This window comes from Lolium rigidum, chromosome 3 (assembly GCF_022539505.1).
Source record: "Lolium rigidum isolate FL_2022 chromosome 3, APGP_CSIRO_Lrig_0.1, whole genome shotgun sequence".
NCBI classification, from domain to species: Eukaryota; Viridiplantae; Streptophyta; class Magnoliopsida; order Poales; family Poaceae; genus Lolium; species Lolium rigidum.
Window position 1 is genome coordinate 365904135 of NC_061510.1, and position 17520 is coordinate 365921654.

General features: G+C 44.5%; 1 protein-coding gene across 1 annotated transcript; it reads left to right on the plus strand.

The window, feature by feature from the left end:
- Nucleotides 1-12591: 12591 nt before the first annotated feature.
- On the plus strand, nucleotides 12592-15532 carry LOC124704226 (glycine-rich protein DOT1-like). Its single transcript, XM_047236469.1, has 8 exons — nucleotides 12592-12749; nucleotides 13619-13699; nucleotides 13782-13870; nucleotides 13965-14039; nucleotides 14168-14271; nucleotides 14345-14605; nucleotides 14689-14754; nucleotides 15247-15532. Exons 1-8 carry the CDS (start codon nucleotides 12627-12629, stop codon nucleotides 15492-15494), a joined length of 1047 nt encoding a protein of 348 aa, XP_047092425.1. The 5' UTR covers nucleotides 12592-12626; the 3' UTR covers nucleotides 15495-15532.
- Nucleotides 15533-17520: the final 1988 nt, after the last annotated feature.

Here is a 17520-nt window from a genome sequence, read left to right on the forward strand (position 1 = left end):
CTATAAGCTTTCGATACATAGTTACCTAGTCCTTATGACCATGAGATCATATAAATCACTTATACCGGAAAGGTACTTTGATTACATCAAACACCACTCGCGTAAATGGGTGGCTATAAAGGTGGGATTAAGTATCCGGAAAGTATGAGTTGAGGCATATGGATCAACGAGTGGGATTTGTCCATCACGATGACGGATAGATATACTCTGGGCCCTCTCGGTGGAATGTCGTCTAATGTCTTGCAAGCATATGAATAAGTTCATAAGAGACCACATACCACGGTACGAGTAAAGAGTACTTGTCAAGAGACGAGGTTGAACAAGGTATAGAGTGATACCGAAGATCAAACCTCGGACAAGTAAAATATCGCGAGACAAAGGGAATTGGTATTGTATGTGAATGGTTCATTCGATCACTAAAGTCATCGTTGAATATGTGGGAGCCATTATGGATCTCCGGATCCCGCTATTGGTTATTGGTCGGAGTGAGTACTCAACCATGTCCGCATAGTTCACGAACCGTAGGGTGACACACTTAAAGTTGGATGTTGAAATGGTAGTATTTGAATATGGAATGGAGTTCGAATATTTGTTCGGAGTCCCGGATGAGATCCCGGACATCACGAGGAGTTCCGGAATGGTCCGGAGAATAAGATTCATATATAGGATGTCATTTTATGTGAATAAAATGTCGCGGAAGGTTCTATGGAAGGTTCTAGAAGGTTCTAGAAAAGTCCGGAAGAAACCACCAAGGAAGGTGGAGTCCACATGGGACTCCACCTCCATGGCCGGCCAACCCTAGTGGGGGAGGAGTCCCAAGTGGACTCCCCCTTAGGGGCCGGCCACCCCCATATGGGAGGTGGAACTCCCACCTTGGTGGGAGTCCTAGCTAGGCTAGGTTTCCCCTCTCTATGGAAGGTTTTTGGTTCGGGTCTTATTCGAAGACTTGGAGACCAACTCTTGGGGATCCACCTATATAATGAGGGACATAGGGGAGGGGCCGGCCACACCAAAGCCACAAGTTGGCCGCACCCCCTTGAGGCCGGCCACCCCCTCCCAAACCCTAGCCGCCCCTCTCCTCCATAGCTCCCGCATGCTTTAGCGAAGCTCCGCCGGAGTTCTCCACCGCCACCGACACCACGCCGTCGTGCTTGTCGGATTCAAGAGGAGCTACTACTTCCGCTGCCCGCCGGAACGGGAGGTGGACGTCGTCTTCATCAACAACCGAACGTGTGACCGAGTACGGAGGTGCTGCCCGTTCGTGGCGCCGGAACCGATCGTGATCAAGATCTTCTACGCGCTTTTGCAAGCGGCAAGTGAACGTCTACCGCAGCAACAAGAGCCTCATCTTGTAGGCTTTGGAATCTCTTCAAGGGTGAGACTCGATACCCCCTCGTTGCTACCGTCTTCTAGATTGCATCTTGGCTTGGATTGCGTGTTCGCGGTAGGAAATTTTTTGTTTTCTATGCAACGTTATCCTACGGTGGTATCGAGCCGTGTCTATGCATAGATGGTTGCACGAGTAGAACACAATGGTTTTGTGGGCGTTGATGCTCTTGTTATCTTTAGTTGAGTACTTTGCATCTTTATGGCATAGTGGGATGAAGCGGCTCGGACTAACTTTACATGACCGCGTTCATGAGACTTGTTCCTCGTTCGACATGCAACTTGTATTGCATAAGAGGCTTTGCGGGTGTCTGTCTCTCCTACTATAGTAAAGATTCAATTTACTCTTCTATTGACAACATTAGTATCAACGTTGTGGTTCATGTTCGTAGGTAGATTAGATCTATATCGAAAACCCTAAACCACGTAAAATATGCAAACCAAATTAGAGAGCGTCTAACTTGTTTTTGCGGGGTTTGGTGATGTGATATGGCCATAATGTGATGATGAATATGTATGAGATGATCATTATTGTATTGTGGAAACCGGCAGGGAGCCTTATGGTTGTCTTTAAATTTCATGTTGAGTAGTATTTCAAGGTAGTTGTGATAGTTGCTACATGGAGGACAATCATGAAGACGGCGCCATTGACCTTGACGCTACGCCGACGATGATGGAGATCATGCCCGAAGATGATGGAGATCATGTTCGTGCTTTGGAGATGAAGATCAAAGGCGCAAAGACAAAAGGGCCATATCATATCACATATGAACTGCATGTGATGTTAATCCTTTTATGCATCTTATTTTGCTTAGATCGCGACGGTAGCATTATAAGATGATCCCTCACTAAAATCTCAAGATAATAAAGTGTTCATCCTTAGTAGCACCGTTGCCAAGACTTGTCGTTTCGAAGCATCTCGTGATGATCGGGTGTGATAGAATCAACAAGTGCATACAACGGGTGCAAGCCAGCTTTGCACATGCGGATACTAAGGTGGCCTTGACGAGCCTAGCATGTACAGACATGGTCTCGGAACACGTGATACCGAAAGGTAGAGCATGAATCATATGATTGATATGATGAACACTTTGAGTGTTCGCCATTAAAATTACACCTTGTCTCGTGATGATCGGACTATGGTGTAGTGGATTTGGTTCATGTGATCACTAAGACAATGCGAGGGATATTGTTTTGAGTGGGAGTTCACCTAGATTTTTAATTATGTTGAATTAAAATTTGAACTCAATTTGTCATAAACTTAGTCTAAACTATTGCAAATATATGTTGTAGAGATGGCGTCCCCAATCAATTTTAACCAGTTCCTAGAGAAAGAAAAGCTTAAGAGCAACGGTAGCAACTTCACCGATCGGTTCCTTCATGTGAGGATCTTCCTCTCCGGCGGAAATCCGCAATATGTGCTTGATGCACCGCTAGGTGACCCTCTCTGCGAAACCGAAACCGATGAAGTAAAAGGCTGTTTACGAGACTCGGAAAACTCGGTACTCTCAAGTTCGGTGTGCCATCCTGTGCGATCTGGAATCCGATCTTCAAAAACGTTTTGAGCACCACGATCCTCATGAGTTGATGAATGAGCTGAAAGCTATTTTGAGACTCATGCGGCCGTGGAATGCTATGAAGCATCGAAACATTTCTTCAGCTGTATGATGGAAGAAGGCAGCTCCATTAGTGAGCACATGCTCGCCATGACCGGGCATGCGAAGAAACTCGATGACTTGGGAATAGTGATTCCTAACGGATCGGGGATTAATCGTGTCCTTCAATCACCGCCACCAAGTTACAAGAACTTTGTGATGAACTACAATATGCGAGAACATGAACAAGGAGTTACCCGAACTCTTTGGCATGCTAAAAGCTGTCTGAGATTGAGATCAAGAAAGAGCACCAAGTGTTGATGGTCAACAAGACCACCGGTTTCAAGAAACGAGGGCAAGTCTAAGGGAAAATTCAAGAAGGGTGGCAAGAAAGCTTCCACGCCTCCTATGAAACCTAAGAACGGCCCTAAGCCTGATGCTGAGTGCTATTACTGCAAGGAGAAGGGACACTGGAAGCGTAATTGCTCCAAATATTTGGCGGATCTGAAGAGCGGCCTTGTCAAGAAGAAGAAAGAAGGTATATCTGATATACATGTTATAGATGTTTATCTCACTGGTTCTCGTTCTAGTACCTGGGTATTTGATACTGGTTCGGTTGCTCATATTTGTAACTCGAAACAGGAACTAAAGAATAGACGAAGACTACTGAAAGATGAAGTGACGATGCGCGTTGGAAATGGATCCAAAGTCGATGTGATCGCTGTCGGCACACTTCCTCTACATCTACCTTCGGGATTAGTTTTAAGCCTAAATAATTGTTGTTTTGTACCCGCGTTGAGCATGAACATTATATCTGGATCTTGTTTAATGCAAGACGGTTATTCATTCAAGTCCGAGAATAATGGTTGTTCTATTTTTATGAATAATATCTTTTATGGTCGAGCACACGAAAAGAATGGCTTATTTCGTTAGATCTCGATAGTAGTGATACGCATATACATAACATTGATGCTAAGCGAATTAAATTGAATGATAATTCTACTTATATGTGGCACTTGTCGTCTTGGTCATATTGGAGTGAAGCGCATGAAGAAACTCCATACCGATGGATTACTTGAATCACTTGACTTTGAGTCACTTGATAGATGCGAAGCATGTCTAATGGGAAAAATGACTAAGACTCCATTTTATGGTATGATGGAGCGAGCTACAAACTTATTGGAGATCATACATACCGATGTGTGCGGACCAATGAGTGTAGCATCGCGCGGTGGTTATCGTTATGTTCTAACCTTCACATATGATCTGAGTAGATATGGGTATATCTATTTCATGAAACATAAATCCGAAACTTTTGAGAAGTTTAAGGAATTCCAAAGTGAAGTAGAAAATCAACGTAACAAGAAGATTAAATTTCTACGATCTGATCGCGGAGGTGAATATCCGAGTTATGAGTTTGGCATGCATTTAAAGAAATGCGGAATACTTTCACAATCGACACCGCCGGGAACACCACAACGAAACGGTGTGTCCGAACGTCGTAATCGAACTCTCTTAGATATGGTTCGTTCTATGATGTCTCTTACTGATTTGCCGTTATCATTTTGGAGTTATGCATTAGAGACAGCCGCATTCACTTTAAATAGAGCACCATCAAAATCCGTAGAAACGACACCGTATGAATTATGGTTTAACAAGAAACCTAAGCTGTCGTTCCTTAAAGTTTGGGGTTGCGAAACCTATGTAAAAAAGTTACAACCGGACAAGCTAGAACCCAAAGCGGAGAAATGCGTCTTCATAGGATACCCTAAGGAAACTATAGGGTACACTTTCTATCACAGATCCGAAGGCAAAATCTTTGTTGCTAAGAACGGAACCTTTCTTGAGAAAGAATTTCTCACTAAAGAAGTGACTTGGAAGAAAAGTAGAACTCGATGAGATTAATGAATCTATACTCGTTGGTCGGAGTAGCGCGATACCGGAAGTTGTACACTGTACCGCCTACACGGCAACGAGAGGAAGCTAATGATAATGATCATGAAACTTGAACGAGGAAACTACGAACCTCGCGGATCGACAAGGGAACGTGCCACTCCCGATTGGTATGATCCTTGTCTAAATGTCATGATTGTGGATAACAATGATGAGGACCCTGCGACGTATGAAGAAGCGATGATGAGCCCAGATTCCAACAAATGGCAAGAAGCCATGAAATCCGAAATGGGATCCATGTATGATAACAAAGTATGGACTTTGGTAGAATTACACGATAGCCGCAAGGTCAGTCGAGAATAAATGGATCTTCAAGAGAAAAACAGATGCTGATGGTAATATTACTATCTATAAAGCTCGACTTGTCGCAAAGGGTTTCCGACAAATTCAAGGTGTTGACTACGATGAGACTTTCTCACCGTAGCGAAGCTAAAATCTGTGAGGATTTTGTTAGCAATAGCTGCATTTTTCGATTATGAGATTTGGCGGATGGATGTCAAAACGGCATTCCTTAATGGAGACATTGAGGAAGAGTTGTATATGGTACAACCCAAAGGTTTTGTCGATCCTAAAAATGCTTGACAAAGTATGCAAACTTCAACGTTCAATCTATGGACTGAAGCAAGCATCAAGAAGTTGGAACCGACGCTTTGATAAGGTGATCAAAGACTTCGGGTTTATACGGTGTCATGGAGAGGCTCGTATTTACAAGAAAGTGAGTGGGAGCTCCGTAGCATTCCTGATATTATATGTAGATGACATATTATTGATTGGGAATGATATAGAACTATTAAGCGATGTAAAAGGTTATTTGAATAACAGTTTTTCAATGAAAGACCTTGGTGAAGCATCATATATATTAGGCATCAAGATTTATAGAGATAGATCAAGACGCCTAATAGGGCTATCACAGAGTACATACCTGGACAAGATTCTAAAGAAGTTTAGAATGGACGAAAGTAAGAAAGGGTTTTTACCTATGTTACCGGGCAAGGTCTTGAGTAAGACTCAAGGACCGGCTACGACAGAAGAAAGAGAAAGGATGAGTCGGATCCCCTATGCTTCGGCGATAGGCTCTATTATGTATGCCATGCTATGTACAAGACCGGATATAGCGCATGCTTGTTAGTTTGACTAGCGAGATATCAAAGTGATCCGAGGAATGGAGCACTGGACAGCGGTCAAGAATATCCTGAAGTACTTGAAAAGAACTAAGGATATGTTTCTGTGTTATGGAGGTGACCAAGAGCTCGTTGTAACAAGTTACACTGATGCAAGTTGGAACAACGATCCCGATGACTCTAAGTCACGATCCAGGTACGTGTTTATATTGAATGGTGTCTGCGATAAGCTGGGCAAGCTCGAAGCGGTGCACGGTGGCGAAGTCTTCAACGAGAATCGGAGTACATAGCGGCTTCGGAGGCTTCATCGGAAGCGGTATGGATGAAGAGGTTCATTGTAGAGCTCGGTGTGGTTCCTAGTGCATTGGACCCACTAGTCATATCTTGTGACAACATGGGTGCCATCGCCAATGCACAAGAACCAAGGTCACACAAGAAGGCTGAAGCATATCAAGCTGCGTTACCACTCGATTCGCGAGTACATCGAAGATGGAGAAGTAAAGATTTGCAAAGTACACATCGATCCGAATGTAGCGGATCCGTTGACTAAAGCTCTCCCTAGGGCAAAGCATGACCAACACCAGAATGCCATGGGTGTTAGGTTCCTTACAATGTAATCTAGATTATTGACTCTAGTGCAAGTGGGAGATCTGTTGGAGATATGCCCAAGAGGCAATAATAAAAGTGGTTATTATATATCTTTATGTTTATGATAAATGTTTATATACCATGCTATAATTGTATTAACCGAAACATTGATACATGTGTGATATGTAAACAACAAAGAGTCCCTAGTATGCCTCTTAACTAGCTTGTTGATTAATGGATGATTAGTTTCATAATCATGAACATTGGATGTTATTAATAACAAGGTTACATCATTGTATGAATGATGTAATGGACACACCCAATTAAGCGTAGCATAAGATCTCGTCATTAAGTTATTTGCTATAAGCTTTCGATACATAGTTACCTAGTCCTTATGACCATGAGATCATATAAATCACTTATACCGGAAAGGTACTTTGATTACATCAAACACCACTGCGTAAATGGGTGGCTATAAAGGTGGGATTAAGTATCCGGAAAGTATGAGTTGAGGCATATGGATCAACGGTGGGATTTGTCCATCCCGATGACGGATAGATATACTCGGGCCCTCTCGGTGGAATGTCGTCTAATGTCTTGCAAGCATATGAATAAGTTCATAAGAGACCACATACCACGGTACGAGTAAAGAGTACTTGTCAGGAGACGGGGTTGAACAAGGTATAGAGTGATACCGAAGATCAAACCTCGGACAAGTAAAATATCGCGAGACAAAGGGAATTGGTATTGTATGTGAATGGTTCATTCGATCACTAAAGTCATCGTTGAATATGTGGGAGCCATTATGGATCTCCGGATCCCGCTATTGGTTATTGGTCGGAGTGAGTACTCAACCATGTCCGCATAGTTCACGAACCGTAGGGTGACACACTTAAAGTTGGATGTTGAAATGGTAGTATTTGAATATGGAATGGAGTTCGAATATTTGTTCGGAGTCCCGGATGAGATCCCGGACATCACGAGGAGTTCGGAATGGTCCGGAGAATAAGATTCATATATAGGATGTCATTTTATGTGAATAAAATGTCGCGGAAGGTTCTATGGAAGGTTCTAGAAGGTTCTAGAAAAGTCCGGAAGAAACCACCAAGGAAGGTGGAGTCCACATGGGACTCCACCTCCATGGCCGGCCAACCCTAGTGGGGGAGGAGTCCCAAGTGGACTCCCCCTAGGGAGCCGGCCACCCCCATATGGGAGGTGGAACTCCCACCTTGGTGGGAGTCCTAGCTAGGCTAGGTTTCCCCCTCTCTATGGAAGGTTTTTGGTTCGGGTCTTATTCGAAGACTTGGAGACCAACTCTTGGGGATCCACCTATATAATGAGGGGCATAGGGGAGGGGGCCGGCCACACCAAAGCCACAAGTTGGCCGCACCCCCTTGAGGCCGGCCACCCCCTCCCAAACCCTAGCCGCCCCCTCTCCTCCATAGCTCCCGCATGCTTTAGCGAAGCTCCGCCGGAGTTCTCCACCGCCACCGAGCACCACGCCGTCGTGCTTCGTCGGATTCAAGAGGAGCTACTACTTCCGCTGCCCGCTGGAACGGGAGGTGGACGTCGTCTTCATCAACAACCGAACGTGTGACCGAGTACGGAGGTGCTGCCCGTTCGTGGCGCCGGAACCGATCGTGATCAAGATCTTCTACGCGCTTTTGCAAGCGGCAAGTGAACGTCTACCGCAGCAACAAGAGCCTCATCTTGTAGGCTTTGGAATCTCTTCAAGGGTGAGACTCGATACCCCCTCGTTGCTACCGTCTTCTAGATTGCATCTTGGTTTGGATTGCGTGTTCGCGGTAGGAAAATTTTTGTTTTCTATGCAACGTTATCCTACAGTTAATCCCTGCTTCCCTCTGCGAAGGGTCAATCTTTTACTTTTACATTGAGTCTCCATCCTTTCTTTGAGCACTTTCTTGAGAGCACAACTGTCATTCTTAGTATAATATGCTTGTCCCAAAATATGATTAATTGTGGTATAACTTTGATGCTTTTATCTTTGACAATCACTATTTCTAGTCTTTCTATGAACTTCAGAGGTGCACGAGCATTTATGTTTTGTTGATCAAATATGGGCAAGCGAGATACCACTCTATCATACTCTTTTATGGACATTGCAATCCTGCTTATATACATGATTCATGATGCTTATTATTAATTGTTGGTACCTTTCCATGATTGACATAGCTACTTGGATGATCTTATTTGCATGTATCTTATTATGAACTGCCTAAGTGTTAGCCATAGCATGAGAATATTTACATCATATGAACAAATGTGTTCGTGAAAGTTCTTTTATCGCTCAGTTGTTAACTGAATTGCTTGAGGACAAGCAATAAGCTAAGTTTGGGGGGAGTTGATACGTCCAAAACGTATCTACTTTCCTGAACACTTTTGCTATTGTTTTGCCTCTAATTTATGTATTTTGGATGCAACTAACACGGACTAACGCTGTTTTCAGCAGAACTGTTCTGGTGTCTCGTTTTTGCGCAGAAATTCAACTTTCAGGAAAATCCTCGGAATTTATGCGAAAGGTCCTATTTTCCCAGAATACTGACGGAGCCAGAAGGGCAAGCCATGTCGGGGCCTGAGGGCCCCACACACTAGGCCGGCGCGGCCCGGGGAGGGCGCGCGGCCCTAGTGTGTGGCGGCCTCGGCCGGCCCCCGACGCCCTCTTTCGGACTACTTATTGCCTTCGACCTAAAAACGCACGGGAGGAAGTCGAAGTCGCCAGAAACCCTCCAGAACGCCGCCACATCGCGAAACTCCGTCTCGGGAGCCAGAAGTCTCCGTTCTGGCACTCCGCCGGGACGGGGAATTGGAGGAGATCATCGCCATCATCACCACCGACGCCTCTCCATCGACCAGCCATGTTTCCCCCATCCATGTGTGAGTAATTCCCCCGCTGTAGGCTGAAGGGGATGGTAGGGATTGGATGAGATTGGTCATGTAATAGTATAAGATTGTTAGGGCATAGTGCCTAGTGTCCGTAATTGGTACTTTGATGATATTGTTGCAACTTGTTATGCTTAATGCTTGTCACTAGGGCCCGAGTGCCATGATCTCGGATCTGAACATGTTATTACTTCATCATGATATTCATTGTTTATGGTCTTACCCGCAAGTTGTATACACATATCGTCTGTCCGGAACCAATGGCCCCGAAGTGACGAAATCGGGACAACCGGAGGGGATGGTAGTGATGTGAGGATCACATGTGTTCACGGAGTGTTAATGCTTTGCTCCGGTACTCTATTAAAAGGAGTACCTTAATATCCAGTAGATTCCCTTGAGGCCCGGCTGCCACGGCTGGTAGGACAAAAGATGTTGTGCAAGTTTCTCATTGCGAGCACGTACGACTATAATTGGAACACATGCCTATTGATTGCTTTGTACTTAGATACCGTTTTATTATTATCTGCAAATGCCCTGCTTGATTGTTACATGAGTTTCTCTCATCCATGCAACGCCTGTTATCTGTCCCCGTGCCTACAGTATTTTAATCCTGCTGTTTACTATAATCACTACTTGCTGTCTCGTTACTCTGCTCGCTGTTATTTCACTACTTGCTACTGCTATAAAGCTGTTACTACTTGATAAACTCTTGCGAGCAAGTCTGTTTCCAGGTGCAGCTGAATTGAAAACTCCGCTGTTAAGGCTTTCAAGTATTCTTTGTCTCCCCTTGTGTCGAATTAATAAATTGGGTTTTACTACCCACGAAGACTGCTGCGATCCCCTATACTTGTGGGTTATCAGTCCGACGGTGACCTCTCTCGTGCCGTACTCTATTCTCCCACCGTATTCTGGGCCTGTAACTTCCAAAGCATTTTTCTTGATGAAAAAGAGGATAGCTTCCGAAGCATTTTTTCTTGAAAACTAGGCCAACTTTCAAAACATGAATGTAGCTAGTATGTAGCATCATAAGGCATTAAGATATTTTCCCCTTCAAGTGTATTTGGATAGAATCTATAATCAAACGCGAATATGCATAGAATAGAAGACAAGAGTCCAATGGTACTTTCTTTTGCTTACTATAAGTGCTACTCCATGATGCACTTTAAATATGGTACATGATACAAATCATCCATCGATCCAATTGTTTGATCGGCGTGAAATGTTGGGCCTAATGGAAGGGTCCGGGCTTGGGCTGGATTTGGCGCTGACGAGGCTCTCGTGAGTCTGATTTGTCGCGATCGAGCACAATCCAGTGAGGTCGGTGCTCTTGCGGAAGGTTCATACTTCGCATTTTATGCTACACTGGTGTATTCACATGTTACCAACTTGTGTGCATTGTGTTGTGAACACATGAGCAAGATGTTGCAATTATTTGGGTGATTGCTGCCAGATGTTGTGCGAATGCTTTCGTGGTGTGCTGCAAGCCTTTTCCTACCATCTTATATACGGCCATACGAGCTTTGAATTTTTTTATCGTTGTTTGCTGTGACCAATGAGGAATTTGTACGACTAGTGCGGATTCACTATATAGTCATAGTTCTTTTGAAGCATTAGTGTTTTTGAATTGACGCGACATTCATTGTATAGTTTTTATCCATTGTAGGAAAAAATGTTGAGATGATGTTGTAAGAGTGCAAAACTGTGATGCACAGATGGGGTATGATGCAAAGCTCATACGAGTGAGATTCCGCGTTTAATAAAGATATGGCAATGTGGCCATTTTCTCCTCCAAATCTATAGATTGATGCATATGACTGTTCTTCGGATAGTCTTGTACTACCTCATGGGCCTTTGGATATTCTTGTACAACATAATCAATGTTGCTTCATTTGTGCGCAAGTGCACCAACAAAATTCTTCAACTTGTAACCATTTGGCACGAGCAATATTTGTCGTTGGCATTGGTGGAGGTTCACGAAAAGACCAAAGATGAAAAGCTTAGGTATGTATCATGCCTAAACAGGCTATGAAACAAAACAAGATCTTTGGTGGAGGTTCACGAAGGTTAACATTGGTATCAAATACACACCAGTGTGACGTGAATGAACACGGATAGAAATCACCTGAAGAAAGGTGTGGTGAGGTACGGCCACTCCAACTAAAACAGTTAATGCGGAGATCATTGATAAACGGGGCCCATTTCAAGCTTCAAACTCGTGTCTTTTAACGCCATCCGTGCAGCAATAGAACACATAAAATACAACAAGGATCATAGTTCACTCGAGTTGCATGTCAAACTAATTCACTACGGTTGATGAGATGGTTTCCTGAGACGAGAAAGGCTAGAAAGTATGTGAGCGAAGAACCAGAAAATCAGGCTTAGGACATTTTCACCAAATGTATCGTAATAACCCATAAGTCCCACCGGATATATTTTAGAACGGGTCAAGAAGAGTTGGGAGGTTGTTTATTATATATACCTACACAGGTCGCTTGTGTCATTAGTGTTGCTTTCTTTATAGAGCACCCTAGGAATAGTTTTTGATTGTTTGTTTAGGTAGCTTATATCAAGCATGTCGCTCGATCCCTCGGAATAGTTTTGAAGCCTTTAAGTTACTCCTTTAGAATGCCTGCAAAGTCCTGAGTTCCTCACGTTCGAGAAAAGAAATCACAGAGTTTCCTTTTTTCTTGAGAAAAAATCACACAGTTTTTCTTGACCGCACAGTTCGAAGTTACCTATCGAGATTCTAGAACCTAGTGGCAGTCGGCAGGCCTGGAAACGGCCCAACCCGCGATAACCATCACCCGAAAGGACCTGCGGATTTCCCAAACCATCTTTTCTTAACCCTTTTTTCCTCCTCCCTGGAAAATAAAATAGGGGCGACCCTCTGCCCGGTTTCGTGCAAGCCGAGTCCGCCCCACGAGCGCGCACGTATCGCTGCCTCCGCCTAGGGTTTTAGCCCTTCCCTCCACCGTCCCACCCCGCGCCGCACCCCTCAACAAATCCCCAGCCCCGCACACCCAATCCCCTCCCCACCCTACCACCGAGCGACCGAGCGGCGGCCGGCGCCGGGAGAGCCGAGATGGACAGGTACCAGCGGGTGGAGCGGCCGCGGCCCGAGTCCGCCATCGCCGAGAACGAGATCCGAATCACCGCCCAGGGGCTTATCCGCAACTACGTCTCCTACGCCACATCCCTCCTCCAGGTCCGCTCCCCTGCCCCCTCTCCCCGTCGGTTCCGTATTCGTGTTGGCTCGAATCGGCGCCTTGTTGGCGGTCCCGCGAGGTCGCGGTGTGTGGTTCTCCGTTTGGGTTCAGAAGAAGAGATGGCGTGATTCGCACGGCTAGTTCGGTTTGGCCTAATGGCGTCCCGAGGCTGCGTCGAACCGGCGCGTGTGTAGATTTGGACTGGGCCGATTGCCGCATGGATTCGGTGTTGGTATGTGGTGTTCGGATGAATGGGCGCTGTTTTGTTGATGTTTTGAGATAATATACTAGGAAGGATGGGTGGAGTCGGTATGATTTAGCGCTTAATAATTCATTGTAAATCTGGTTCTGATGTGTCGGGTATCGAGCATGCCGCTGGGTCGAGATTGTCAAGGTTTATGCGCCGACCCGATATGCTTCTGCGGATTTTGGTTGCATACCGGGGATAGAAACTCATCAATGTACAGCTATTTGTATTATTTCGGGTCTTCAGCTGCTAATGCCTTTGGAAACATAATAATTTCAAGTGTCTAATGCTGAGATTATGAAACCCGTGGTGAGTGGTGACTGCAGTTGGAGATCAGTTGTAAAACGTGCCAGCCTACTGTGATATGGTGCAGTGGTTTGTCCCGTTAGTTTTTCTGTCAGTTACTTACCCCTTTTGGATGCATTCACGATATGTGGGTGGCCGTAGAATGTCTAGCAAAGGAGGTGTAGAATTTGATGCTGGGTTTGAATGATTCGGAATTTGATGCTGTTGCTAGTCTTGTATTCCCTGTGATACAATAGCTGTACAGTCATGGTAGCTTTACATCTCTGATATTTTTGTATTGTTTCCTTCCTGACTCATGTTTAATATTTTGAATAGGATCGAAAGATTAAGGAGATTGTTCTGAAAGCCATGGGACAGGCAATCAGCAAGTCCGTTGCTGTCACAGAGATTATCAAGGTGATTCTGCAGTTTTGTTTTTCTCATGTTATTACATGTCGCATTGGCCAGAACCATATTTGACAGCTTTCTTTGAAAACAGAAAAGGATCCCTGGGTTGTACCAAGACACCAACATCAGTTCTGTCAGCATAACTGATGTCTGGGAACCTATTGAAGAAGGCCTTGTCCCGTTAAGTTTCCTTTTCTCTCCACCATCCTACCATCACATTAACTTCTGTTGCACCGAGGATTCTAATTCATTTCAATGTTTGTTTGTTTTGCAGATTGGAGATGACTCGACATGTTTCAATGATTTCAATAACTTTGTCTCCAGTAGATCTGGACCAAAACTCTCCAGGGTAATTTTGATGGATGCCTGTTATTATCTTAGAAGTCCTGTTGCTGTTTCAAATTATATTTCTAATTTATAAGGTCATTGTGCATGTATCCTGTTGTGGCTTTGGAAGATTAATACATTTTCTTGTAGGTATCAAACCCCATCTTATGTTGAACAGCCCAGGCAACAGCAGCGCCTTCAGCAGGCGCCACCACAGCTGCGTCAACCTCGCCAGCCGCCAGCTGATTATGAAGGTATAATAGTGATAATTGGCTGTGTTTTTTGTGATTCAGTTCCTCAAACTTATGACAATCCTGTTTTTGTTAGACTCCTATGCTCGGGGTCGTGGCAGAGGAAGGGGCCGAGGACGTGGTAGGGGTTGGGGTAGAGGAGGTTATGGTGGATATGGAAATAACCAAGGCGGGTATAACCAGGGAGGGTACAACCAAGGTGGATACAATCAAGGTGGATACAACCAAGATGGTGGGTACTATGATAATGGATACAACCAAGATGGTGGTTACTATGAAAATCAAGGTGGATATGGTGGTGGATATGGCTACAACCAAGGCCGAGGAAACTACCAAGGTATGTAAGGGTAGCTTGTAAATTTCTATTGCTGATATTGCTTATTTAAGAAATTTGGATGCTCAATTGATTTAATGAACCAGAAAATGGTGGATATAATCGAGGACGGGGTGGTATCCGTGGAAGAGGCAATTGGAGTTACCGTGGGGGTATGGCCTGATATAACATACTTGTGTTTCCTGATTGAGTACTTTTATGAACTCATGTTCTGATCGGGTATTCCATCATGCATTTGCTCTTGTTTACCTTCGAGCCTTCCACATTGAGATCTTACCTCTGTCATGCATGCTTAAAATCACAATGTGTGAACATATAAGTAACTCATGCATCCCAATATTCTTCACATGCGGCAGTTCCTCTTGTGATTGAGGACCTGATAATGTAACTGTCATGCCTGTTTACTATGTAATAAAAGGTTCGATGTCCATTTGATATGTTGCTTTTGTTAGACACACTCTGTTTACCTGTTAGTTTGTCATGCAAATTGCCTAGTATTGTCCTAAAAATGATGACCATTTGAACTTCCTTTGAGGGTAATATAAATTCTGTATCTGGTCTGTTAATTTTTCTCATGTGCCATTTCTTTTAGATATGTCAAAGGTTTTTTTAATATTGATCTTAACTTATGTTTCTGCTTGCAGGATATGAACGTGGCAGAGGTGGTGGTGCTCCAGGTGGGAGGGGATATGAAGGTGGAAGGGGATATGACCAAGCTCCTGCTGGAAGGGGCTACGGAGGTGGAAGGGGATATGACCAAGCTCCTGCTGGCAGGGGTGGATATGAAGGCGGAAGGGGATATGACCAAGCTCCTGCAGGGAGGGGTGGATATGAAGGCGGAAGGGGATATGGAAGGGCACGGGGAAGAGTAGCTCGTGGGCGAGGGTACTGAGCAAAGGCAGAAAATCCATGGGCTTCTGGTTTCTATTTAAATGCATGCTTTTATAATATCAGGGGAAAGTGAAGTTATCCGAGGAATTTGTGTTGGAAGCTGTTGGTCGTGTGGGTCTTAGTAGTTTCCCCTGAGCGCGAGATTTCGTTGTGAGCACAATGCTTTTCCCAAGTTATCCTGTAATCATCTTTCAGTGTTGCTGCTGGCGAGGTTTGCTTGTTTTCCCAATGGTTAAAGAATGCTGAGCATGCAGCTCTATGTTCATGCCCGTCGTTATCTGATGGAACTATTACCTTATTGTTTATTCTATTTGTGCAGTTGTTTTTTTGTCCATAAGTGTCTATTCATTGAAACTACGAAAACTCAAATGGTGCACGCTCTATTGCTTAGGTTTGAGATGCATTTTTTTCCAACTTGTTAGCTTTTGACCATACTGGTGTGATGGCATGCATTTTTTCATTGTATAAGATTTATGTTGTCGTTGTCACTTGGTTGGATTTTGTGTAGCTTAGCACTTGATTGTTACTTGGATGGATTTTGTGTAGAGAAATATGTATTTATAACTGGGTAATGATTGTTGAAGCTTCTTTTTTCCCAAGCTAGATATGAGAGGGATACAGACAGGTGGATAGGTGGTCGATCAGCAGCTGAGATTGCGCCAGCCATGGTAGGAAACTAGGAATGGTGCCCACGAGAAGAATTGCCGACATGTCGTGGACGCCCTGACGGAGAACAAAGGTATTTCAGATTACAAGTCTGGGGAAGTGGGGAGTACACTACAAAGAACCCATCTAGGGTTTCGTTCTCTTTGTCGACGACACCGTTGATCCTCTCCACCACTGTTGGTTATGGGCCCTTGGAGGTGTGGCGGACCATGGCCTCTCGCCGGCCAGGAGTTTACTTTCATTTTTCAAGTTGTTTCTCGGTGTCTTTTGAGGGATGTTGAGACGGTGGCTACATTCTGAAGTCAGAATAAGGTTTTTCTCGTTCTATCTTCGCTCCGGCGGTGCGTCTAACGCTGGCGGAGGACACATGGAGCCGTGTGCCTTTCTGATCTACTGAAATCCGGTCGGTTTTCGTGTTCGTTCGTCTAGTTTCATGCCAGTCTCTTTCGATATACGGTTGTCATTATTGGTGATAGTTATTTCTCTGATGCGCTGGTCCTTTGGGGTCTTAGCATGATGATTTCTCGTCTACTACAACATGTTTTACTCTGATAAACTTTGACCGACTCTAGCGGTGATGGAGGGGCGAGGACGGCGGTGGGCTTTCCGCGCGTGCTAGTGTCTCTAGTCATGCTAGGTGGTCCGAGTATATAATAATAATTGTTATTATTTTTAAGCTATTTATACTACTCGTACTATTGTTGATTATTAATAGAACGGTGGAATTTTCGCTAAAAGAAGTACATCCACAGCATTGCAAACTCAATATGGAAATGGGAGCCCCTTTGAAATGTTTCTTTTTATGGCTAGCAATCAGGTACAACATGTTGTGGACGTCTGACGGAAGATTTTGGCACGGGCTGCAGAGGCATGCTTTACATGTGTGGCTGGGATGTTTACAACGTGCAGGACAACAACTTGAGGAGCCGTATGCGGTATCCCAACATCAATCTAGCGGATGCAAGGGCTAGAGTTCAGAAAAGGGGTAGAAGGAAATTTGATATCTTGCTCATCCTCACACACGCCATGGATTTTGTGGAAACAAAGAAATGCACGAACGAGTCTTTTGCGAACACAAGGGAGCAATCACACACGAGGCTTTTGCGAACACAAGGGATCAATGCACCAACGAGCACCAGCGTAGCGGCTCTTGTCAAGGAACATTGCTCAGAGAGAGCGTACGTGCATACCCAAGATCCCGGAGATGGAATTGTAGCCTAGCCTTATTAGCTTCTCTTTTTGGCCTTTATGTCACCTGACCCGCTTGCGGGTCTTCTGTAATTAAAACTCTTCTTCTATCTATCGATTGGCAGCTGCCCGTTCCTCAAAAATAAAGAGATAAGTTCAAACTTTAGAAGTTA

What these genes read in the sequence shown, in the direction of transcription:
- LOC124704226 (XM_047236469.1), top strand. Translation starts at nt 12,627, where the DNA reads ATGGACAGGTACCAGCGGGTGGAGCGGCCGCGGCCCGAGTCCGCCATC. An exon ending in ACGCCACATCCCTCCTCCAG is followed by an intron (nt 12,750 to 13,618) that starts GTCCGCTCCCCT and finishes TATTTTGAATAG; the next exon opens with GATCGAAAGATTAAGGAGAT. An exon ending in AGGCCGAGGAAACTACCAAG is followed by an intron (nt 14,606 to 14,688) that starts GTATGTAAGGGT and finishes TTAATGAACCAG; the next exon opens with AAAATGGTGGATATAATCGA.